Source organism: Hemicordylus capensis, chromosome 4, assembly GCF_027244095.1.
Source record: "Hemicordylus capensis ecotype Gifberg chromosome 4, rHemCap1.1.pri, whole genome shotgun sequence".
Classification (NCBI taxonomy): domain Eukaryota; kingdom Metazoa; phylum Chordata; class Lepidosauria; order Squamata; family Cordylidae; genus Hemicordylus; species Hemicordylus capensis.
In genome coordinates this window covers 266,767,538-266,793,387 of record NC_069660.1, presented here as the reverse complement: position 1 = coordinate 266,793,387, position 25,850 = coordinate 266,767,538, and the positions used below count along the sequence as shown (strand labels likewise).

General features: G+C 42.9%; 2 protein-coding genes across 17 annotated transcripts in view; one reads left to right on the top strand and one right to left on the bottom strand.

Annotated features, from left to right (window-relative positions):
• The window catches only part of ARFGEF1 (ADP ribosylation factor guanine nucleotide exchange factor 1), a 125,687-nt gene extending 108,938 nt beyond the window's left edge, over positions 1 to 16,749 (top strand). For both annotated transcript variants that reach the window (XM_053249255.1, XM_053249256.1), the window contains exons 33-39: positions 500 to 572; positions 2,119 to 2,248; positions 3,697 to 3,836; positions 6,508 to 6,676; positions 8,429 to 8,567; positions 13,485 to 13,602; positions 15,401 to 16,749. In XM_053249255.1, the coding sequence (XP_053105230.1) occupies positions 500 to 572; positions 2,119 to 2,248; positions 3,697 to 3,836; positions 6,508 to 6,676; positions 8,429 to 8,567; positions 13,485 to 13,602; positions 15,401 to 15,565 (934 nt within the window). In that variant the 3' untranslated portion in view covers positions 15,566 to 16,749. The remainder of the gene's footprint in view (positions 1 to 499; positions 573 to 2,118; positions 2,249 to 3,696; positions 3,837 to 6,507; positions 6,677 to 8,428; positions 8,568 to 13,484; positions 13,603 to 15,400) is intronic.
• Positions 16,750 to 18,102: 1,353 nt separating this feature from the next.
• The window catches only part of CSPP1 (centrosome and spindle pole associated protein 1), a 121,290-nt gene continuing 113,542 nt past the window's right edge, over positions 18,103 to 25,850 (bottom strand). For 13 of the 15 annotated variants that reach the window (XM_053249259.1, XM_053249257.1, XM_053249260.1 and 10 more), the window contains one exon: positions 18,103 to 18,950. In XM_053249259.1, the coding sequence (XP_053105234.1) occupies positions 18,724 to 18,950 (227 nt within the window). In that variant the 3' untranslated portion in view covers positions 18,103 to 18,723. Of the gene's footprint in view, positions 25,057 to 25,700; positions 25,774 to 25,850 lie in introns of all 15 variants that reach the window. The other 2 variants (XR_008306938.1, XR_008306937.1) reach the window with 2 other exon arrangements.

The window sequence follows — 25,850 nt, the reverse complement described above, 5'->3', positions numbered from 1 at the left end:
CTGTTGCTGTTTCTGAAGGGTGGCCTTAGTTTCAGAGTTCTGCTTTATGGCCCAGTGAGACTTCCTCTTTTTTTAAAAAAAGAAGTGTGAAGAGTGTGGGAGAAAGTTATTTATATATTTATTTAAAATATTTCTCTCCCACCTCTCCAGTGCAATATGGCTTACAAGTTAGCCTAATCAAATGGCCATAGACTTTGCCTCACACCTAGAAGAAGAAGGCATAATATCAGAACCTGCCTGGTCTTTCAAAAATTTAATATTAAGGTGGTTTGGGAGACTTGGATGAAGACAGTTTTGAGACAAAAATTGACTTCCATATCAGTAGAATTTAAAATAATTTGTGTTACGTCTTTTTTTGAAAGTTTTATGTATGTTAAATCTCTTGACTTTTGAGTGCCACTCTCAGTTCATAATTTCAACTCAAAGTAGTATTACTGTTTCCCCCCAGACATTTAAATGTTTTCTGTTTGAGACTTAAAATTCGCCTTCTCTTTTCAAGGCTTTTAACTTGGCGACCAATAGAGGGAGATACAGCTCCTCCATCGCCATCTGCTGGGAGAGAGAAACAGCTGGTATGTTTGCAAAGTGAACATGAGGAGGGAAATGCTTTCAGATGTGTTATTTAAATGTACATGTTGTAAAACAAGAGGAGTGTCCCTAGTTTTTGCTGCAAACTAATGTTTGTGGATCTGTACTACTTATACATTATAGATGGCTTCTGACTGTTTTTAGATAACTCTGATTATTTTAGATACAGAAGCATATCATATGCATATTTATACAGCAGTAAGTCCCACTGAGTTTAAGGGCCTTACTCCTAGAAAAGATAAAACCTATATCAATTAAACTCAGTTCTTCTTTAGAAGCAGTATACCTTTTGTTTTAGTTGTAATAAAAAGTACTCAAAACATACCCTCAAATATTATATTTAAAAGTATCTTACTGACATGACATAGAGATGCCATCAGAAATATGCTGTTTAACAAATATCATTACAACTGAGCCAGCTCAAACAGTGGAAATGTGGAGCCAGGATTAAATTGGCTTGACACAACATCTCTGAGCCTCTGGAGTACATGCTCACCTCCTTCCCTTTCATGTACAAAAGTCAGAAGAATTTGATTTTGGCTAGGAACAAGCCAGGATTGCTTGTTAGGTCTGAATTGAGTGATCCTGCCTTATACTAAGCCACACTTCCATACAAAACCAGAATCTGAACCCCAGCCCATGGTGCATGTCTGATAACATCTCTGTGTAATAAAAGTGCTCCAACAATTAGTTCCTCAGTAGAACATCTCAGCAAGGTATCCCACATGTGATGGTTCATACTGCTGTTATACATCACAATTTTGAAATAACTTCCACCTCTGGAGGAGCAAGAATGTTAGATTTACTATGAAGTTTTCATCTCTTCAGTGGGCAGGATTTATGCAGACTTGCCCAAAAGGTGACTTGCTGCTGTTGCACAGGTTTGGAAATATATCCAAAAGTAGTTTGCCTAGGAGTTTACGTCTTAAACAAGTAAGAGGAGTAATCCACTCCTGAATAATCTCCATCTGCTGAAGAGAATGATCGTCCATTGTAAATCTAGTGTTGTTGTTTTTACATTTCCTAGCATGTGCACCTCTAAAGTAGCTGCAGTACAAGTAGTGATCTTTATTTTTAAATGGTACGATTACACAATCCTGTTCTGTTCTTAGCACAGGTTAGAATGTAAATGAATCTTAGTCAATTTTCTATGCATTCTTTCAGAATACATAAAAATATTGATATTCAAGAAGGCCTTAAAATGCATCTTTTTCATCCGGCCTTTGATAATTCTATTTAATTGTTTTTCGTAATTGGTAATACTACTTAATTGTTAACAAAATTGCTGATTTTAAGATTGTGAACTGCCTAGAGATAGTTGATTTAGGCAGTATAAAATGTGTATTAATTTTTGTTTTATTAGTTTTAATGTGTATTAAAATATTTGTATTAATACAAATATGTAATTAATATTTTCAGGTGGTAATTAAAATTCAGATTTACAACAATGTACTTCTGTGCAGGGTTATGAGAGAGCTCCTAAGAAATGTACTTGAGTGAAGGGATGCTGTTGTCTTTTCTGTTTTTCAGGATACAATATCACAAAAATCTGTAGATATCCATGACTCTGTGCAGCCAAGATCTTCAGACAGACGTCCGTTTCAGCCCATTGTAGGGCCACCAGCAAGTGAGGAGGTCAGCAAAAACAAACCTACAGCAAGTGAGTGTTTCCTTAAGGAAGAAAAGGTTGTTCCTTAAGGAGAGATGTTTAACAACATAGGAACATATGAACAGATGCACAAGCTGGGTTCCAAAGAGCCTTGCTGGTGTATTGGGAATGTGCACGAACCTGTTCAGAGGCCCTTTTACAGGCCTCCTAACAGGTTCAAAAGACCAGCAGTTTGGCCAGTTTGAAGACAGGGTGGGGATACCTTTTTAAGGGCGGGTGAGGGTGCTCTTACCCCTCCCGCCGTGTTTCCGCCGCTGGCACTGCACTTTAAAAGGGTCCGGCAGGGCGGCAGTGTACCTCTCTGCTCCCCCCCCCCCATTTCCTCATCGGATTGGAAATAACCAGAACTACCCAGCATGCATGCACTTTGGGCACGTGCACGTACACGCCAGGCTTGCGTGTGAGATGCATGTGCTGGTCACTTCTGGTCTGACAAGGCAATGAGGCGGCCACCCCGCCGGACCTTTTGAAAGTGCAGCACCGATGGGGGAAACGCAGCTGGAAGGGTAAAAGCACACACGCACACACCCCGCTCTTAAAGGTATCCCCTCTCCATGTTTGAGCTGCCCCCCGCCGGTTCCGTGCACATCCCTATGGTGCATAACAAATGCTTCTGTATGTGTAGCAGGACTTCCTGTTTTTGTGTTCTTCTGACCTGTAGTTCCCGTGCTGTGTTAGAGGCTACTTCCAGAATTTGTTCAAGCTTTAGAAGTGACATTTTTTAGATGCTGCTGCAAACCCACACGCTGCCCTGGACAGCCTTTTAGATCTGGACCGGGATAATTTAAATAAGAATAGTAATGCATAAAGAATAATGGCCGAATATTTTTCACTACATGAGAGCAGCCCTGCTGGGTCAGGCCCAAGGCCCAGCTAGTCCATCATCCTGTTTCCCACAGGATGCCCACCAGAAGCCCACAGGAAAGAAGAAGCCCACAGGAAAGAGCTGAAGGCATGCCCTCTCTCCTGCTGTTGCCCCCCTGCAACTGGTGTTGAGAGGCATCGTGCCTCTGAGGCTGGAGGTGGCCCATAGCCCTCAGATCAGTCGCCATTGATAGACTTGTCCTCCATGAATATCTAAGCCCTTTTTAAAGCCATCCAGGCTGTGGTTGCCCATAACATAGCTATGCATTTTTAAACACCTGTACTTTATACCTCATGCTTTATGTATAGTGTTGGGAATCCATTTTGAAATTCATTTATTAATTGAAATTTAGTAGACATATCCAGTAGATATATCCTAAACTTAGTTTAGTGGCAAGTCTGGCTATCGTACTTAAGAGGTAGAACAGGATATAGTAATGTGTCTTTAGCTATTGCACTGATACATATCCAGTATAAGTATCTTGAGAGTTGTAACAGAATACTTCAAAATGTTGTTAGAGATGTACAGTTGTTCCAGTAAATAAATTAGTATATTGTATTCTTCTTTTTTTAAGAATTCCCAGATCAGAAACTGTTTGGTGCTCTGTTGATCAAATGTGTCGTGCAACTGGAACTCATTCAAACAATCGACAACATTGTGTTTTTCCCAGCAACCAGCAAAAAGGAAGATGCAGAGAATCTAGCTGCAGCACAGGTCAGATGGCTGGTACTGTATTTGGAGAAGTACTTTCATTCTCATGTTCCATGCTCTATAAGAAAGACTGTCTACTATTAGGGGAGGAATCTTAAGGATGACAAGCAAGAAAATAGAAAATCTCTTATTCTGAGAACCAGTTCAAGTTTTTTATAGAAACAGGAAAAGCAGAAGTGAGTTATGCTTTTCTTGTCCTGCTTCTGCTGTAACTTTTGAAATGCTTCTAGTTCATCCTCACAGTACGCAAAGATAACACTTTTTACCAGCATATATATGCTTTGATAAGAATTTCCTGACTTGCCATTTAGAACTTCACACACCTCTGCATGAGAGCTATTTTTCTTTGCTGGTGCTGAATCACAAGAATGGCCCACATAATCTGTCACACCCATACAGTTGTGTTACACGTGGCCACCTGGGATTGCATTACAGCCGCAGCTGCTGCTGTGGCTATGAGTGCATGTGAATGGTAACCTTTCTCGGCCTTGGAGATGTAGCAAACTGTGTGGTTGGACATCAAGTAGTGAGCATAGTTCAGGCTAACAGGCTTCTGAGGAAAATATAGCAGAATGATACGCCTCTTAAAGAGTTTTATAGATCTTTGCATCTAATCAGGACCAATAATCAGACCTGATTAGATGCAGACCCTACAGGGCAACTTTTCATTGGACTGGGTCCAACTGAAAATTGTCTAGTAAGGCCCAATCCCATTGGCTATAAGGATCATATTGGATCAGTGGGGGAGTCGAGGCCTTACCTGGTGGCAGCTCATTGGACTCTCCTTTCTTGCAACTTAAAAACATTGCTGCCTTGATGGGAAAAATGAGAAACATAATGATGTTTGGAGTTTTATGTGGCAACTGCCAGGAAGGAAAGTAGTATGTGTTAAAAAGAGTATTATTTTTTATTGATTTTCTTATACAGAGCTAAAAAGAAATGTATTTTCTACTCTTGTGAGTTGCTTATTAGTGACTCAATAGCAAACAACCACCACAAAAACATAGACCAAACTAATAATCCAAATAAGCAAAAGCCAGTACACAAAGAGTCTTTAACAAGAGAGGTAACGAGTTTATACATGCCTTTCTGACAGGTAATCCTGATTTTTAAAAGTGGGAAATAGAATGGTTTCGCTTATATCTCAGTTGTGAGAAAATATCCTTCCATAGGCTTATCTGATCAATAGTGGGGTAACAATTACTGGATACCCCATTTGCATCCTTTATTCAATAACAGGTTACCATGAATGGGTCTTGTTTTACCAGACCATTAACTACTTTTCTTTGAATAGGTTTTGCAGATTGAGCAATCTGCCAAACTCTACCTAACTATCCTGATATTGTGAAGCCCTTTTCTACAGGTGTGCATGAATCAAGATCTGTGATTTGATTCGAGATCAATTTGCAGACCCCCTAATTGATTCGGACAAAACTATTTAGACAAATCAACAAACTGTTTCCTATAAAGGACAGAATAAGAGGCAACATATTTCAAGATAGAGATTGTCCCACTGGCTCGTAGAGCTCAACGGCACTCATGTGCTACAACCAGCACGGGGTGAAGCCTCCCTCTAGGATCAAGGCACATTCTTCTACAGCCATGGCCGCATCAGCAGTCCATATGTCGGGCATCAGCATGAAAGACATCTGTAAGGCAGTCATGTGGTCAAAAGACCTGCCCTTTGTTGAACACTATGCTATGGACATCCGCTCAGTGGCGGAGGCCAACTTTAGTTGGGCGGTGCAAAAGAAGGTGCTCTAAACGTATCCTAGCACCCACCACCATCTTGGTGAGCTCGCTAATCACCCAAGTTGTGGGAACATGGATCACCTCAAAGATCATTGCTTACCTGTAACAGGTGGTCTTTCTGATGATCCATGTTCACTCACAACACCCTCCCAGCCTACGCTGCTGCTAGGAAACTTCCATAGTAGTAATGACTTGCCTGACTCCATCAGTAATATTCTTCACTCATTCCAGCGGCTGATCAGGAACTAAGGAGAAAGGTGCTTTCCTGCCCAAAATAATGGTCGCACCATATACGTGATTCAGCAGAGCCAAAGAACTCCTCATGGAGCTTATTCTGCAGGGTTACTGCAGAGGTGCAATACCTAAGTTGTGAGTGAATATGGGTCACCAGGAAGATCACCAGTTACAGCTAAGCAACCTATTTTTCTTTCTAACTTCTGGGCACTCCCCACCATAAATGTATAAGAGCCCCACAGTCCTGGCAACTCCTCCAGCAGTTTGAAAAGAGTGTGCTGTTAACGTAGTGAAGCGTCATCAGAGTCAGGTGCCGTCTATTTATGTATCTGTATGTGGCCTCTGGAAAGTGGAGTTTTAAAATCCTGCTATTTTGCCTATCTAGGCAAACTTCTTTATGCTACAAGATAGTTGAAGAGCCCACTGTGTTGCTGCCAGGTAAGGCTCTGTGATACACCAAGTGGAACCAATCGCACACCGTGCTGCTATCAGAGTGATTTGATGTGGACACTCTCCAGCGCATTGGCAAACCAATGTACTCAATTGGAATTGGATCCAATCAGATTCTTATCTTTCCAGGGCTGCAGAACCCTAGTTTGAATCCTGTAGTTACTATACTGTTGCATTCTGATGATCAAAATGGATAGCTATAATGAATGTTAATCCCTTGTTTGTTTTTTGTCTTTAGCGGGATGCCGTAGACTTTAATGTTCATGTTGATACGCAAGATCAAGGAATGTATTGCTTTTTAACATCACAGCAGCTCTTCAAGCTGTTGGATTGTTTGTTGGAATCTCACAAATTTGCTAAAGCTTTCAATTCAAACAATGAACAAAGAACTGCTTTGTGGAAAGCAGGTAGGTTACATGTATGTATAAAGGACTTCGAATATTGCATTGGCCATAGCAGTGGGTGTGCTGGTAGCAAAACAAAGCTTCCTCTTAACAGATGCCTTTGAATACAAACTGGGCAAAGATTCACTTCCCTTGAATTTTATGAAGGAACACTGATTCTGAATTAGCCATTAGTCTCCTAACTTGGTATACTGTTGTTGACTGTGACCAAATGGTTCAAGGTTTTAAAAACACAGGATAGTAATAGAATCCTGTTCACTTCAAATCTTTTAAAGTAGTAGAGGCATCCTGAGCAAAGAATATGGATGCCATAAATATCCTACAATCATTTTTTGCTTTTGCATCCCCTTTCCCCACCCCCAGCACACATGCATTATTCCAAGGCAGGCTGGTAAAAATTGGGGATGTGCAAATCTATTTGGGTACAAAAAAGATTTGTACCCGCATCTAGCTGATACGGGTGTTTTGGAGACAGAACAAATCGCCCCTATGGTCCATTGGCTAGATTTGGATCCAAATCGAATCACGCCATATTCGATTCAAATCGATTCAAGATTCAGATTCTTCCTATTAATTCCCCCAGATTCCCAGCCTTCATTTAAAAAGAAAAAGAAAAAGCTAAGCTCTAGCTCTTTTACAACTGGAGTTATGGAGCAAAGTTTGTAGTCACTATTTTTTTAAGTGTTTGGATTATTTGGTGTATAAACTTTCTTCAATGAATCCCTATGAGGATTCATTACACACTTTCATTTCTTCTATTCATTTGGACTCTCTTTGGATGGTGTCAACTGCCATGTGCCAACTACACCACCTCCCACCCACAAGGTAGAGGGTTACTACCCTGTTTATATTCTAGAATTTTTAAAAAAGTGTTTAGACTCTTTGTTGGTGTCTAATAACCTTTCCTTAAAATGAATCCCTATGAGGATTAATTACACACCAAAGAGTCTAAACACCTCAAAAATTCCTAAAAAATAAACTGAGTACCCAGTGGCTTGTGGGTTAGTTGGTACATGGGATGCCACTAATCCTACCCCCCACAAAGCAGTGGGATCAAAATGAACAGAAGAAATGAAGGTATATAATGAAGACACCAAAGAATCTAAACACTTCAAAAATTCCTAAAAAATAAACGGAGTACCCCAGTGTGTGTATTGGGGGGGGGGTTGTAGTTGACAGTTGGCACTGACCAATGACAGTCAAAATGAACAGAAGAAATAAATAAAGGTATATAATGAATCCTCATAGGAATTCATTTTGAGGAAAAGTTATTATACAGTAAAGAATCCAAACACTTGAAAAATAGTGGCCGCACATTTTGCTCCATAACTCCACTTCTACAAGGGCTGGAGCACAGCTTTAAAAAAAAGAAAGTTGGGGGTCCATGTTAGGGTTACGATAGGGCGACTTTGAATCTCCATTATTTCCTATGGCAAAAATATTTTTAAAATGAGTAAAAACTTTAAAAAAACATTAAAAATCAACCAAGTGCCCCACTGCCTTGAAATTTGGGTGGTAGGTGGCACCCATGGGGACCTACTCACCAGCCAAATGTGGTATCCCCTAGGACCTTTATAAGTGATCTGAATCCAAATCAAATCCAAATTGAATCTGGGTTAATTCGGGGGGACAGATTTGGACACAAAACAAATCAGGAGTGATTTGATTTGGGCACAAATCAAATTTTAAAAAATTAATTACTGCACATCCCTAGTAAAAATCCAGTAAAATCTCAATGGCAATGTTGTTTTTCAGGTTTTAAAGGAAAATCTAAGCCCAATTTGTTGAAACAGGAAACCAGTAGTCTTGCCTGTGGGTTGCGTATTCTGTTCCGCATGTACATGGATGACAGCCGCAAAGATGCTTGGGAGGAAGTGCAGCGGCGGCTGTTAAAGTAAGGACCCTTCCACTGGCTATGCCAGTCTGCTTTAAAACTATGCTAAGCAACAACACCAGCATGCTATTGAATGTTATATGTGAACACACACAGTGTTTTACTTTAAAAGGGAAACACAATATGAAAACATGTTTTAATTCCTAGCAAGCGTACTTTTATCCAATAAAGTGAGCTGTGCTTTCCTGTTAACTTGAACTCATTTCTGTCTAGGTGCAGCATATCCCTCTGCATATTAACACTTCCTTGTTTAATACTATTTGCATCATATTGGGAGTGTGCTTATTGGTACATGAACTTACAAGTTCGTTTTCTGATTATTTTTATATATGTCATTTCAGTGATCAACCATTCTTCTAATGTTGCATACTATATCGTTGTTGATTAGGAGCTATTGTAATTTCCCTGGTTTGTTTAGTGGCTCTGAACAGTCATCTTATCTTTTCCTTCCCACTACTCAGCCATGGCTTCTCTGCACATCTCCCCTTCATTTTACAGTGCCAGTGTTCCTTTTCAGATGGGATTATATGGTCTTATGTATCAGCAAATAACTCAACTACAGCTGTTCCATATGACCCCTGGCTGCATGTTGGGTGTGTTGAATCCATCCAGAAAAGGACTGTGCCATGAGCCAAGGAGTTCTGCATGTACTTAGCGGCTAAATTAAAGCCATCTTTAAAATACCCAAATAGAAAGTGTACTTTACTAATTCAGTGGGGGGGTTGAATGTACCCCAAAGTAACTCACAGAAATAAGAAACTTGAGGGGTTGTCTTGAGCATGACACCAACTGCAAAGAACTCAACCACCACAACCCTTTATTAAATATTCCCCTTTGGCAGTATAGGAATAGAACAGCAAAAGTGTCTTAATATTGATATGTCTGGGAGGGGACAAGGAGCTGCAAGGCTATTCCATCTGCCTGCAGGGACTTACCAACTGGTCCCTCTGCCTCCTATGGTGCTTCCAGCCCAGACGGGGAGCAACCTGCTTGTCTGCTGCCAAGTTCTAGCTGGCTGGTTGCCAGCCCCCAGACCATTAAGGATATCCACCTGGAGCCTTGTTCTGGGAGCTACATGCGAGAGGTGTGGCTCTCAGGGCTTGTTGGCTCAAAAGCAGAGAGGCTCGCCAAAGGCATACCCATTGGGCCACCTGTAGGCGGCCGCTGAAGCCAGCCGCCAAAGGGGGCCAGCCTTTGGGGCTGGGCCTTTGAGGGTGGGACTGGGGGGTTGGGTTGTGCCAGGCCTTTATCAAATATGTGTTTGGGCTCTCTTGAGGGGGATAGTGCTGGGAGTGTATTACTGTTGTGGTGGGAAATAGAAGAATTGGCGCAGGCAGAGCAGCTGGCCGTTACAGGGGAAGGGAAATTAGTAACTTAGTGACTGTTTCCACTTCCAACTGCGCTGTCAACTCTCAGGCCTCGGGAGCAGCCCCAACGACCCACAGAGTCTGGCCTTGCTCCTCTGAAATGCCAGGTCAGTTCAGAATAAGACCGAAATTGTCTACGATTTGATCATGGATGAGAGAGCTGACCTGGCATGTATAACTGAGACCTGGTTGGGGGAGGCGAGTGGTCCTGTGTGGGCTCAGCTTCTCCCTCCAGGTTATTCTGTTGTGGAGCAGGCTAGAGGATGTGGGTGGGGGAGGTGGCTGTGGTCCGTAAGAATACCATTTCCCTTACCAGGGCCCCTGTGAGGCAGCTGACTTATATTGAGTGCGTATTTTTGCGGCTGGGAACTAGGGAGAGATTGGGGATTCTGCTGGTGAACCGTTCACCCCGCTGCCCAACCGACTCCCTAACTGAGCTGATGGAGCTGGTCGCGGAGTTGGTGTTGGAGTCTCCTAGACTTTTAGTGCTGGGGGACTTCAATATCCACTTTGGGACTGGCTTGTCTGGTGCAGCTCAGGAGTTCATAGCGGCCATGACAACTATGGGCCTATCCCAGTTAGTTTCTGAACCAACTCACATTGCTGGCCACATACTCGATTTGGTCTTTTGTTTGGATCAGCAGGTGTTCCGGGGGATGAGGGATCCAGTGAACTGGGGGATCCATCAGGGTGGGGGATCCAGTGGTTTCCCCATTGTCATGGACGGACCACTACCTGGTTAAGGTTGGTCTCACAGCCGCAATCCACCTCTGCAGGGGTGGTGGACCTATTAGGATGGTCCATCCAGAAAGGCTGTTGGACCCAGTGAGATTTCAAAAGGCCTTGGAGGATTTTGACGTTGGTGCGACCAGTGATTCTGTCGATGCCGTGGTGGGAACCTGGAACAGGGAACTCATCAGGGCAGTAGACATGATTGCTCCTAAGCATCCCTTCCGACCTGCTGCAAAAATGGCCCCTTGGTATACTGAGGCGTTGCGGGGGCTGAAGCGGTTGGGGAGGCGACTAGAGCGCAAGTGGAGGAGAACTTGGTTCGAATGTGACAGGATACAGCATTTCACCCATTTGAAGAGTTATGCGGTCGAGGTGCGTGCGGCAAAAAAGAGCTTTTTATCTGTGCGCATTGCGACTGCAGGTTTGCGCTCAGTGGAGCTATCCCTGGTTGTGAGGAGTTTGATTTCTGCTCCTTCTACTTCAAATCAGTCCCTGGGGTTGTTCTGCTGTGATGCCTTTAATGGGTTATTTGCAAACAAGATCTCCTGTATTCGGGCCGACTTGGACTCTACTGTTTTTGCAGGGTCTATGGAGGAGGTGTACAGCAATCCCTCTTGCAGTATTAGATTGGATCAGTTTCAATCTGTGACTCCTGAGGATGTGGACAAGCTGCTTGGGGCGGTGAGGCCTACCAACTGTTCTCTGGATCCTTGCCCGACTTGGCTGCTTCTATCTAGCAGGGAGATTGTTGGAGATGGCCTAGTTAATATCATAAATGCATCACTGAGGGAGGGGAGGGTGCCCCCTTGTTTGAAGGAGGGATTGATTAGACCACTCCTAAAGAAGCCTTCTCTAGATCCCTTAGTGATAGACAGTTACAGGCCAATCTCCAATCTCCCTTGGTTGGGCAAAGTGATTGAGAGAGTGGTGGCCGACCAGCTCCAGGCAGTCTTGGAGGAAACTGATTATCTAGATCCATTTCAAACTGGCTTTAGGGCTGGCTATGGGGTTGAGACAGCCTTGGTCAGCCTGATGGATGACCTTTACCGAGGGATCGACAGAGGGAGTGTGACTCTGCTGGTTCTTCTGGATCTCTCGGCGGTGTTCGATACCATCGACCATGGTATCCTTCTGGATCGCCTGGGGGAGTTGGGGATAGGGGGCACTGCTTTGCAGTGGTTCCGCTCCTATCTCTCGGGTAGATTCCAGATGGTGGAGCTTGGTGACAGTTGCTCCTCAAAACGGGAGCTGTTATATGGAGTCCGCCAGGGCTCCATTCTGTCATCAATGCTTTTTAATATCTACATGAAACCACTGGGTGAGGTCATCAGGAGATTTGGTGCTGGGTGTTATCAGTATGCTGATGACACTCAAATCTACTTCTCCTTTTCATCTTCAGGAAATGGCACTCATTCTCCAAATTCCTGCCTACAGGCAGTAATGGGCTGGATGAGGGAGAACAAATTGAAGCTGAATCCAAGCAAGACGGAGGTGCTCATTGTGGGGGCTCAGATTCTGAGGGATGAGTTAGATCTCCCTGTGCTGGATGGGGTTACACTCCCCCAGAAGGAGCAGGTGCACAGCTTGGGAGTACTCCTGGACCCAGGCGTCACCCTGGTATCTCAGGTGGAGGCCATGGCCAGGAGTGCTTTCTCTCAGCTTCGGCTGATTCAGCAGCTGTGTCCATTCCTCAGAGAGGATGACCTCAAAACAGTGGTGCATCAGCTGGTAACCTCCCGGCTTGACTACTGCAATGCGCTCTACGTGGGGCTGCCTTTGTACGTACTCCGGAAACTTCAGTTAGTTCAGAATGCGGCAGCCAGATTGGTCTCTGGAGCAATCCGGAGAGACCATATTATGCCTGTTTTGAAACAGCTACACTGGCTGCTGATATGTTTCCAGGCAAAATACAAAGTGCTGGTTATTACCTTTAAAGCCCTGAATGGCTTAGGTCCAAGTTATCTAAGAGAGCGCCTTCTTCTACATGATCCCCACCACACGTTAAGGTCATCTGAGGAAGTCCGTCTCCAGTTGCCACCAGTTCGTCTGGTGGTGACGCAGAGGCGGGCCTTCTCTATAGCTGCTCCTGGGCTATGGAATGCATGCTCCGCAGTAATTCGTAATTTGAGATCATTGCTGTCCTTCAAGAGAGCCCTTAAAACCTACCTATTTGGCCGGGCCTTCCAGAGTTTTAAATGATTAACTGTTTTAAACTGTTGCCCTGATTTTCAGGGCTTTTACTGTTTTATTGGTTTTATTGTGTTTTGATAGTTTGATTTTAATTGTTATTTGTTTTAATTGTTTTTATCATGTTGTGAACCGCCCTGAGCCATTTTGGAAGGGCAGTATATAAATCTAATAAATAAGTAAATGTTTGTTCACACAAAAATGACACTGAACAAAAAATGCTGGCCAATGTGAGTTTAACATTTAGTGCAGTTTGAGGTTAAAATGACCCCACTGCAACTGGAGTATATATTGCAATTTTTTAAAAAAAAATCCGAGGTGGCATGAAACACCATACAACAATTGATCTTTTTACAGTTGAGGAATATGAGCAATATAGGAGAAGATTGAAAAGTGTCTCTGCTATCCAAGTTAAGGCTTGTGGGGAATTTTCAAAGCACCTGGCCTTATGAAGTTGCATTTAGTGCATTTGTCTTGAGGGTGAGCTACTTGGATCCCTTTCTGTACATGTTGCTATTCTGATCTAGGGCCCGTCTATCGTTTTTGTATTGTCTAGAATAAAGTCAAATCTCCTGCTATAGCAAATTGTTCACACACTTGAGTTTTCTCTCCTATTGGCATGTTTTTGCAGTGTCTGTAGTGAAGCTCTCAGTTACTTCCTTACTTTGACGTCAGAAAGTCACCGGGAAGCCTGGACTAGCCTGTTACTTTTATTCTTGACCAAAGTTCTAAAGATAAGTGATAATCGGGTGAGTAATAATCCTGAATGCGTAGAAAACTTGAAAACTGCAATTTGCAAAAGTGTCCAATGATGGATCCAGGAATCGAAATATAAAAATTCTCCTGGATTAATTAATTGTGGCTTGGGTCCCTACACCAGATGTTTGAAGTCCTGAACTCTAGGCACCAACACACCCTTAATGCAGGAGCGTAGAGAGTTTGCTGGCAGCTGCCTACAGACCTTCCCCCATGCAAATGTGCTGGCCATGCTTCCTGGGTCAATGTCATAGGTAGGGGGTGTGGCTAGCACCCAAAAGGGCTGTGTGGCCCCTTTCCCACTACTTCTCAGCCGGTGCTTCATTGGCCAGCCGGGAAAGAGAGCGGGGAGGAGGATGGCATGTCTTATGGTCCCAGCCAGCAAGTGCTTGGTTTACTGGCTAGGGTCAGAAAGAGGACAAGGGAGTGACCTAGGGGAGGCCCCCTGACCATGTGTCTTCCCCCCACCTTGTTCAATGGGGGTTATGCCTTATGGTGTCATTTTGACATCTTCCTTAAGGTGTCATTTTAGTTCTGTTCTGCCTGCTCTGGTTGATTATTGGATGCGATAGAGCAGGCCTGCTCAACATAGGCGCCCCCCCAGCTGTTTTTGGAGTACAACTCCCATAGTCACCAGCCACAGTGGCCAGTAGCCAGTGATTATGGGAGTTATAGGCCAACATCTGCAAGAGGGCTGAAGTTGCGCAGCCCTGTGCTAGAGACAGTGGGAACAGCAGGAAAGAGTCTAATGTATGTCTTGAAGGCCTCAGGATACATGGAGGCCCTAGTTACTATCACACATATGCAGTGTTTCCCAGTTAGTTGAACCTCATAGGTTATCTTTTTAACGAAAGGCGGTATATAAATGCAAAAATAAAATAAATAAAAAATAAATAGGAAATGCAAATTTCATTATGCCTAAGTATCCTGGATTCATCACACAAGCATGGTAGTGGTAAGTTCTGTCGGTTTATTTGAGCTGAATTAAAAAATAATGAAAAATAACTTTAAACGTGAATTCTACACATGGTAGTGAGAAGGATCTTAATGTGGAGACCTTTCGGGCATTAATCAGGGCCTTTCCACCATTCCTGCTCCCTGAGACAAATCCAGCAACAAAACTGGAGAGACAGATTTGCAGCCTGCCCAATTCTCTCTTTTGACATTGAGTCCCAAGTCTGAAAAACAAACTTATCAATCCACCACTGTAATCCTAGGATTTAGCAGCAATGCTAGTGAAGATGTGAAGCAAATACAAATAATAAAGAGCACGTAGTTTTGCTTAACCGCTTCCAAGATGCTGAATCATAATAGTATGAGGATCATGGAACATAAGGAAATCATGATTAAGTAATGTGATTTTTTGATTTAAAAGAAGATCTGCACTGCAGAATATTGGGAGATGATCTCTTCGAATACACACACCCTGGTGTGCAAGAGTAAATGGTAAAAAACCAAGTCTTGAGAGAGATTCCTTCAGGAAAGGAATATCAAAATTTATTGGCTCGGAATAAGATTTTGATAGTTTGCTTTGGGCTTTTATTCAGCAAGAATAAACTACTTGAATCGGTACTAGCTTGAAGCTCTTGTGCTTCAGTTTTGATGCTGTGCACTTTCTCAATTTGGAAATATGATAGAATTGCATTTGTGATGTATCCATTGCAGATACAGTACAATACCAGTAATTTTTGCTATAATTACTAATTTACCACATCTCTTCATATTAATGTTCTTCTAACATTGAACTTAGCCTTTCAGAAATAAATTAATGCATTTCTGTTTTTTCAACAGTTCAAAGCTCATGCATCATTCTACTATCCTCTCTTGTGTGAAATAATGCAGTTTGATTTGATTCCTGAGCTTCGAGCTGTTTTGCGAAGGTTTTTTCTGCGGATTGGGGTAGTCTTTCAAATATCCCAGCCACCAGATCAAGAGGTGGGAACAGCCAAACAGTAGAAGTGTTGCGAAAGAAACAAAAGACCAAGTAAACTTGCACTGGGTGTCCATTAAAAGGGTTTCTTTGTATGGCTGTGTGCATTTACGGGTTCACAGTACAAATCAGAACTGTAATTTAGGCTTGCAAAACTCTAGTACTTCAGTGGGGGTTCTCTCTGTCCCCATTCCCCTTCCTGGCTTGTGTTGAACATAGAGCCAGTTTTAACACAGTCTGATTGCCAGCCTGGAGTGTGATGTCCTCTTACTTTTCTAGCTAATGAGAGATCAAAAGATGTTTATGATGGGTGAGAACATAAGATGTACCCAAAGAACTAACATATTAAAGAAGTTCTGACTTCTGTAGAAGTACAACTCAGGAGAGCTGTATTTTGAAAGAGAAAATATTTGTAGTAAAGAAAATTGGAAGAATAGTGCTCATGGTAACAGATCTAGCAACTATGTAAAATTCTTATTTTGGAATTTTTTTATTTTATTTTTTGCACACTCAGGCTCTCTGAGATAGGTAATCATCCTTCTGTGAAAAAATGTACAGAGATGCAGGTCTGTAATATAAAGTTCTAAACACTATACAGTTTCCCCTGCATTCTTTTATTTCCTGTATTATTTCCTAGAAATGCATAAGTTTGTTTACCAAATGCACTAGTCTCGAGTTTGAGTTGTGATTTTTTTTGTCTGTATCCCAAAAGTTACTTGCTAACTTTTGTCAAAAGGAGAGATGGAAATAATCACAACTGACAACCATTTGTAATATACCTGTGATAGGGCTTTTAAATATAATAAGCCATCGCAATGATCCTTCAGGACTGGAACTTGAATCACTGCAAACAAGTCTAAGTTTTGTCCACTGTCACTTTTTTTTTGGTTGTTGTTTGATGTAGATTTCACTCTATGTACAGAATTTAATGTTGAATATATTCAAGTAACAAATCTGGCATGGTTTGGGGATGGTTTTAAATTTATTGGCAATGTATTCATACTGTGAATTGTGCTCTGATGGTTAAAGAAAAGATTGTCACGCATTCTGTCTTACAGTGGATGTAGAAAATTTTTTCAGATGGAAAAATGTATATGGTACAGCTCTGTAAAGTTTTCTATGTAAATTCTGTACAACTTTCTGTACAATATTGGTTCTCATCTGGCATATTCTAATCAGGTTATAGGTCAATAAAGTTTTTGAATTCTTTCATCAGTGCAATCAAAACCATGTAATGTAAAACTACTTGTTTCAATAGTTTAACTCTTAAAGAATATTGGAACAAAAATACAATCAAGCATTACACTGCCTTCAGAATCCTTGCAAGTGGAATAATTGTTGGGTTGAGTAACATTGTCTAAGAGTAGTCCTATAGTACAAATGAATGAAAAGAGCAAGTAAAACAGAAGATTAGATTGTCAACACTTAGTGTTTGAATTTTTAGCCTGGCTTTTCTCCTGTTCTCTTGAGCAGCTCTTTAGTATCTACACAATTTCAAACTTTCATGTTTTTCACTGTATACTATGGTGAGTTTACCATCGTTTTAGATAGTGGCCAACACCCAGACTATATGCTGATGTACCAGAGTTTTCAGCTGCATGAGTGGCAATTCTGGGCAGTATCCACTTTCCTCTGCAGCTGGCTGTGTCACCCAAAATTATCACCTTGATAAGCCCCTGCCCCTTAAGGATATGGCTTTGGGAAGTGGAAACTGCAGAAAATCATTGCTGGTGTCAGATTAGTCTGGATGTCAGCCACTCATTAACCAGCTACCAAAATGTCCATATAAGAACATGTGTAAATCCTGGTACTACTTTTAGGGGGCCAGGGCTAGTCCCTGCTCACCCTTGATTGGGGGGAGAAAAGAAGGGCATATCTTGATTGGTGCTGATTCTAAATATTCTAAATTTATTAAATTGTACATATGAAATTTGGGCAGTGACTAAGTATGGTAATTACTTCATTTGGGGGCAAGGAGTCCCACTCAACACCGTAAGAGGGAGAAAGACTGTGAGCCCTTTGGGGACAGGGAGCCATCTTATTTGTTATTTCTCTTTGTAAACCGCCCTGAGCCATTTTTGGAAGGGCGGTATAGAAATCGAATTATTATTATTTCTTTATTAAAATGGTTTTACAAAGGAATTTAGAAAAAAGAGACCAAGAGCCAGCACCATCTACTGGCAAGTGGTGGAAATGCTGCTGCAGCACTGAAGCAAGAGAGAGACAGACACACAGAGAGGGTATGTTTGGTGAGAGAACAGCAGGCAAGAATGTGGGGTTAGCAATACCCCTCTGCCCCCAATGAGTAGTCGATGCTGCTCTGAACACAAGTTGCAGGGGAACAATAGCAAGAGGGGACATGCCTTCATCTGGTTGTGGGCTTTCCAGAAACATCCAGTGGGCCACTGGGAGAAACAGAATGCTGAACTAGATAGGCCTTGAGCCTGATGCTGATTATGAAAGTGTGTAATAATGAACCAAATGTTCCTGTTATATAAGTTTGTAACTAACTCTAAAAAGCATCGCTTTTAAGGCATCCATATCCACAAGAACTGGCCAACTATTGGTAACAAAATAAATTTTATTTTATAATCTTAATCATGACCATAAGTTAAACATTAATAGTACTCACTACTGATAGTCTATTTTCTCTCACACATACACACACGACAGAATAGCATTTCAAACAAATGATTGAAGAGAAAGTATAGGATAAAGAATGAAGTAGTAACAAGCATCACTTTAAAGTGTCCAAATTTGATAAAGCCAAGCCACAATATTTAGTGCTATTGAGTGTAAACGCAGGATTAGTTTCACAATTTTCTAGTACCACCTATGGTCTGAGGTAATTTTGCAAAGTACCAAAAGGGTAACTGGAAAACCAGAAAGTCTTGTCCCTTTACCATTTAAACTAGCTGAATGTTTCAAGATGCTTAGCAATAACCTGAAGTTCTCAACTGACACAGTGCAGGAGCTATGGCTCGGAGGTTAGATCTTACCATCAACATGTGGACAATTTCCAAGAGACAGAGAATTGCAGCACTGTCAGAATACCAGCTTGCCTGGCTGTTCACAAGATTCATTCATCTGCTTCTGTACACGACATTCACATTTAAAAAAGTAAAAGTGCAATAGTGGAGAAACATTCTTTTGAAAGGCACAGCTGGCTTCACTATAGATTTATTTAGCCATGTGCAGTTGACAGACCCTGCCAACTGAACGGTAAGTTCTTCTCAGAAGAAAGTTTAGCCTGACTTGACTCTTCCACCATAAATCTTTTAAGAGTTTCTGATGTCCCGGGTCTCAGCCACAGCTCAGTTGCCACAGTGTCAACAGAGTCAGACCTTCGGCCATCTTTGGAAGGCAACTGCTTCAGGATGTCATCAGCATTTCCCGGAGAAATATCACCACCTTGGGGAAGAGAAACTAAGTTCAGCTTCTGCTATTATTCAACGGCACACTAGTGGTATGACAACATGTTTCCCAGACTCAAAATTACCTAAGTTTTCAAACTTTTACTATTCTTCTTCAAGAATTGATGTGCCAAGCCCAAATACAATGAGATGAAATACGTTCGAAAGATTTTAGTTAACATAAAATGCATGCTTTCTGTTAGAAAGTGGAAATGGCGGTCTGCATGTTCCCATAATCTTTTCAAAAACCATGAGATGGTGAGCTAGCCACTGTGTCCCATATGCTAGTCTTCCTCATGCCCATACTACTTTTATAGGAGAGGGGAAGGGGCACTTCCCAGTGTATTGCACAGAGTGCCACATGTATGACTATTTGCCCCATGGGCAGAAGTCATGGTTGTTTGCTCGGTGCAAGGAGCTCCTGGCACTCGAGGAACAAATTCATTCCCTTGAGACCAAGGTGGCAGATCTGGAAAAGCTCAGAGACAGAGGAATGTGGACGAGACCTTCAGGGATGTGACAGAGGCATCCCACTCCAGGGCTGGAAGCTCCTCTGCTGTCAGGGAGAATGAAGGTCTTGGGCAAGGACGACATCGGTCTGAGGAAGAGGGAAATGCTCCTTTAGAAGGGACCCCTTCCGTGGATGATGAGCCCATATCCTCTCACACAGGGGACACTCCTCTGGGGGGTGGGGGCCTCCTTGTAGTGGGTGATTCAATCATTTGAGGTATAGAGAGATGGGTTTGTGACCCACGTGTTGACCGCCTGATGACTTGCCTGCCTGGTGCAAAGGTTGCGGACATCACGCAGCCTCTAGACAGGCTCTCAGGCAGTGCTGGAAAGGAGACAGCTGTTGTGGTGCATGTTGGCACCAACAATGTGAGGAAATGTAGTCGGGAGGTCCTGGAAGCCAAATTTAGGCTGATAGGTAGTGTATTGAAGTCCAGGACCCCAAGCTAGCATTCTCAGAAATGCTACCTGTTCCACGCGCAAGTACAGTGAGACAGGGGTGAGACTGAGGGGTTTCAATGCGTGGATGAGACATTGGTGCCAGAAGGAGGGGTTTAGATTTGTTAAGCACTGGGATACATTTGGGGGAAAGCAAGGCCTGTACAAAAGGAACAGGCTGCACTTGAACCAAGATGGAACCAGACTGCTGGCGCTTAAAATCAAAAAGGTTGCAGAGCAGCTTTTAAAATGATGCCTGGGGAACAGCCAATGGCAGCTGGGCAGTATCCCATGTGGCAAAAGCCATCCTTTAAAGTGTGAGGGTGCAAAGAATTCAGATAAAACAGAAGGGGACAGAGCAGAGCCGCATAAAGAGCAGACGGGAGCCAGTGCCAGCAAGTCAAAAAGTCAAAAGAATAGCATACATCAGGTGAGAGACTCTGAGTATAGGTGCATATATGCCAATGCCAGAAGCCTCTGAGCCAAGATGGGTGAGCTGGAGTGCTTGGTTGCTAATGCAGAAATAGATATAGTGGGCATAACAGAAACATGGTGGAACAGTGAGAACCAGTGGGACACTGTTATCCCTGGGTATACAGAAAGGACAGGGAGGAGCACCTTGGTGGTGGAGTAGCACTGTATGTTAAAGAAGGCATAGAATCTAACAAGCTAGAAAACCTAGATGGACTGGAGTCCTCCACAGAAACCCTGTGGGTGACAATACAAGGCCTGAAAGGGAACGTGCTACTGGGGACGTGCTATCGCCCTCCGGATCAAAACGCCGACAGTGACTGGGAGTTGCAGGAGGAAATCAGGGAAGCATCAAGGAGAGGCAGGGCTGTAATTATGGGTGACTTCAATTACCCACACATAGACTGGGTAAATTCACAGTCAGGTCAGGACAAAGAGGTCAAATTTCTAGATACGCTAAATGGCTTTGCCCTAGAACATTTGGTCTTGGAACCAACCAAATAGAAGGCGACCTTGGACCTAATTCTGAGTGGCACCCAGGACCTGGTGCGTGATGTCAGTGTCATCGACCCTCTAGGGAACAGTGACCATAGTGCCATCAAATTCAGCATACATGTGGGGAGAGAATCACCAAGGAAGTCTAACATGGACATTTTGAATTTCAGAAGAGGAAACTTCTCCAAAATGAGTATGGTGAAAAGAAAGCTGAAAGGGAAAATCAGGAGAGTCACTTCGTTCCAGAGTGCATGGAGTTTACTCAAAACCACAATACTAGAAGCCCAGTTAGTGGTACCTTTCCTCCTTTTGGGTATACAATCTAAGTCCAGGAGGATGCCAACATGGCTAACGGGTACCAGCAAGGAAGCCATAAATGGGAAGAAGACTTCCTTCCAAAATTGGAAGCCCTGTCCAAATGAAGAGAACAGAAAGGAACACAAACTCTGGCAAAAGAAATGCAAGGTGACAATAAGGGAGGCAAAAAAAGAGTTTGAGGAACATTTAGCCAAAAGTATCAAGGGGAATAACAAAAACTTCTTTGAAAACATCAGATGCAGGAAACCTGCCAGGGAGGCGGTTGGACCATTAGACAATGAGGGAGTGAAAGGGATTATTAAGGAGGATATGGAAGTTGCAGAGAAGCTGAATGAGTTCTTTGTGTCTGTCTTCACGACAGAGGATACTGAGTATATACCTGTTCCTGAACCAGGCTTATTAGGGATGGAGGCTAGAGAGCTGAGTCAGATAGAAGTTACAAGAGATGATGTTCTAAACTGTCTGGAAAAACTGAAAGCTAACAAGTCACCAGGGCCAGATGGCATCCATCCAAAAGTCTTCAAAGAACTCAAATGTCAAATTGCTGACCTTTTTGCTAAAATATATAACTTATCCCTGCAATTGGGCTCTGTACCAGAAGACTGGAGAGTAGCAAATGTAACACCGATTTTCAAAAAGGGACCCAGGGGGCGATCTGGGAAGTTACAGGCTGGTTAGCCTAACATCCGTTCCAGGCAAATTGATGGAAAGCATCCTCAAGGATAAAATTGGAAAGCACATAGAAGAACAGGCCCTGCTGGGAGTGAACCAGCATGGCCTCCGCAAAGTTAAATCTTGCCTCACCAAACTTTTGGACTTTTTTGAGAGTGTCAACGAGTGTGTGGATCAAGGTAATCCAGTTGACATAGTATACCTGGACCTCCAAAAAGCTTTTGACAAAGTTCCTCATCAACGACTCCTGAGGAAACTTAGCGGTCATGGGATAAGGGGACAAGTACATGTGTGGATTGCTAACTGGTTGAAAGACAGGAAACAGAGGGTAGGTATAAATGGAGAGTTTTCACAATGGAGGGAAGTAAGAAGTAGGGTCCCCCATGGATCTGTAACAGGACCGGTGCTTTTTAATTTATTCATAAATGATCTAGAAGTAGGGGTAAGCAGCGAGGTGGCCAGATTTGCAGATGATACCAAACTCTTTCGGGTAGTGAAATCCAAAACAGATTGTGAGGAGCTCCAAAAGGATCTCTCCAAACTGGGGGAGTGGGCGACAAAGTGGCAAACACGGTTCAATGTTAGCAAGTGTAAGGTGATGCACATTGGGACGAAAAACCCCAACTTCAAGTATATGCTGATGGGATCTGAGCTGTCGGTGACTGACCAGAAGAGGGATCTTGGAGTCGTGGTGGACAGCTCGTTGAAAGTGTCGACTCAATGTGCGGCAGCTGTGAAAAAGGCCAATTCCATGCTAGGGATCATTAGGAAGGGGACTGAAAATAAAACCGCTAATATTATAATGCCTTTATACAAAACTATGGTGCGACCACACTTGGAGTACTGTGTACAATTCTGGTCACCACATCTTAAAAAGGACATTGCAGAACTAGAAAAGTTGCAAAGAGGGCAACCAAGATGATCAGGGGCCTGGAGCACCTTTCTTATGAGGCAAGGCTACAACACCTGGGGCTTTTTAGTTTAGAAAAAAGATGACTGCGGGGAGACATGATAGAGGTCTATAAAATCATGCATGTTGTGGAGAAAGTGGAGAGAAAGAAATTCTTTTCCCTCTCACACAACACTAGAACCAGGGATCACTCCATGAAATTGATTGCCAGGAGGTCTAGGACCAACAAACGGAAGTACTTTTTCACACAACGCATGATCCACCTGTGGAACTTTCTGCCACAGGATGTGGTGACAGCCAACAGCTGGATGGCTTTAAAAGGGGTTTGGATGACTTCATGGAGGAGAGGTCTATCAATGGCTACCAGTCGGAGGGCTGTGGGCCACCTCCAGCCTCAAAGGCAGGATGCCTCTGAGTACCAGCTGCAGGGGAGTAATGGCAGGAGAGAGGGCACGCCCTCAACTCCTGCCTGTGGCTTCCAGCGGCATCTGATGGGCCACTGTGCGAAACAGGATGATGGGCCTTGGGCCTGATCCAGCAGGGCTGTTCTTATGTTTGGAGGAAACTGGAGCTGTATTCAAAGCAATACACTGTACAGTGTATGCACGTAATTATTCATACATCATTTATACTCAGATTCACTTTTTAAATGAATGCATATACAGTCTTCATATACATGTGTACAAACACCTGCATGCATGTACAGCATAATATCTGAACAGGGCTTCTGTAGAGGATGTACAGGGGAAGAAAACCCCCAACCCCTGGCGTTGCTCTCACTGCCAAACTGATTCATGGTTGGGCCAAATTGGAACGGACTGGTTTGCCAAACCACGGACCGGTTCAATTTTGAACCACTGCACAAACTGAGGTTAGTGCACATCCCTAGAGATGGGGGGCACAGACTGGGCAACAACCCAACTGGGGATGGGGCCATAACTCAGGGATCAAGCATCTGCTTTGCATGCAGAAGGTCCCCAGTTCAATCCCTGGCATCTTCAGTGAGGGCTGGGGAAAGACTCCTGCTCAAAACCTCAGAGAGTCACTGCCAATGAATGTAGGAGAGGGTAGTACAACTTTGGCCCTCCAGCTGTTGTTGGCCTGCAACTCCCATCCTCTGCAATTCCCATCCTCTGCAACTCCCATCCTCTGCCTCTGAGTCCCAGTTGCAGCGAAGTAACAGCAGGAGAGAGGACATGCCCACAACTCCTGCCTGTAGGCTTCCACTGGCATCTGGTGGGCCACTGTGTGAAACAGGATGCTGGACTAGATGGGCTTTGGGCCTGATCCAGCAGGGCTGTTCTTATGATCTTATGAACTGGTGGTGGATTTCCACTGAAAGTTTCCAAACAGTGCTATGCATCTAATGAAGTTAAATCCAAGGATTAGGTTCACTTTTATCCCAAACTAGAATACACAGTTTAGTGAGCCTAGGAAAGTTATCCGGAAATTCCTCCAAAGCAAGTTGGGCTTTTAAAGCTCTTCTTCCACATCAAAGTGCTTAGTCCTTAGAAAATATTAACCATGCAAACAGAGGAATCCTTACCCTTCTTTGAGAGAGCTTAATATTATAAGAGGAATCCACCATCAACAACAGAACTTTACTCAATAAAGGTATTACTTTTCTGCTGCTCGATGAGGTCATATTGTGTGGGTTTATCCTTCCCATGTGCTCCAGAGGCAGGACTATGTAAATTAAGCAAAGCTTTAAAAGCCTGGGAAGAATGACCCCACCCAGTTCTTACAGTCCTGAGAATATCGCACCAGAAATATCCATCTTCTATAACAGATAATGACTTGGAGGTGGAACACACAAACATTTTACCAGGGGGCGGAGGGCAGGTAGCAATCCATTGTTTTCATACTACAGCTAGAAATATCATGTACTTAACTGTACAGGTGTTAACATTCTATTTCAGTTCTTTTTCGAAATACCCAGATATATGTCTCCAGCAACCCTGTGAAGCGGTGATGTTTACTGTCTGCCTATAGATTTATTTATGTTGTTATATTACATAGAAGAAAAAAATCGATTCTAGATATAAGAGATTACATTCATAAACTCTTTTTCTAATGAGGTTTTATTTGCTGTGAAGCTTCATTCTTCAGAACAAAATGGCAGGAGACATATTTATGATATTTCTAACTGCTGCTTATCTAGTTAAATACCCAGAACCAGGGATTGGGCAGTGGGAGTTATTTTTCTTTCCTCAAGGCAGAGAGAGTAGAATCTAACGAATGGTAGATTTTATCAGAAGTTTGTCTGCATAAATTGATTATTCCGTCAAAGCTGTAAATTTAAAAGGACACAAGAGGTTATTATGAAGCAGCACTTAAGTAGGATGGCACCCACACCCCAGGAACAGCGACAGCAGCCTTGCCTCACACATCAGATTGTAGTGGCTTCATTCCTCTTGTGGGGGAAAGTGGATAAGAACCTGCACTCCCACCCGGGGGCTCCAAGCCAGTGCACATACACAACAAATGCCCTGACACTGACATGAAATGTGTTTTCACTTCCCTGAAGACTGGGATTACACATCAGAATTATAGAAGTGGATTTCTAGATTTCATGTTTTGTTTTGTTTTGAAAAATCCACTTTATTAAAGAATAGTCACATTATAAAGATGCTTCTTCAAAATAGTTACAGACAGATTCAGGTCTAAAGGCTGGGATAAGCAGATTCTGCTTGTGGGCAGGCTTTCCCAAGGTGATGTCTGGGACAAGGCATCGAGGTTCAACATAAACTACATACTGGCTGGATACAACCTCCCTCCATCACACACAAACCAGACTGTGTACAGTCAGCAAAGTTGGTTTGTGAGCAGTAATTGTTTCTGCACGGACTGCATTTGTTGCAATGGGAGATGATCTCCAGCATATTTAAATATCTATCTAAAGTCACATGAAGCCAGTTTGGGTCAATTACTCACCCTGACCATCACTTCCTCTCTACAAAGAAAATGTCAAAAATGAGTCCAGATTTTGGTGATGCAAAATGCTAACCTATCAAAAAAGAATATATCATATTTGGGGACAAACCTTTTAAAATGCTTTTGTTACATTTCTACAAACTACAGCAA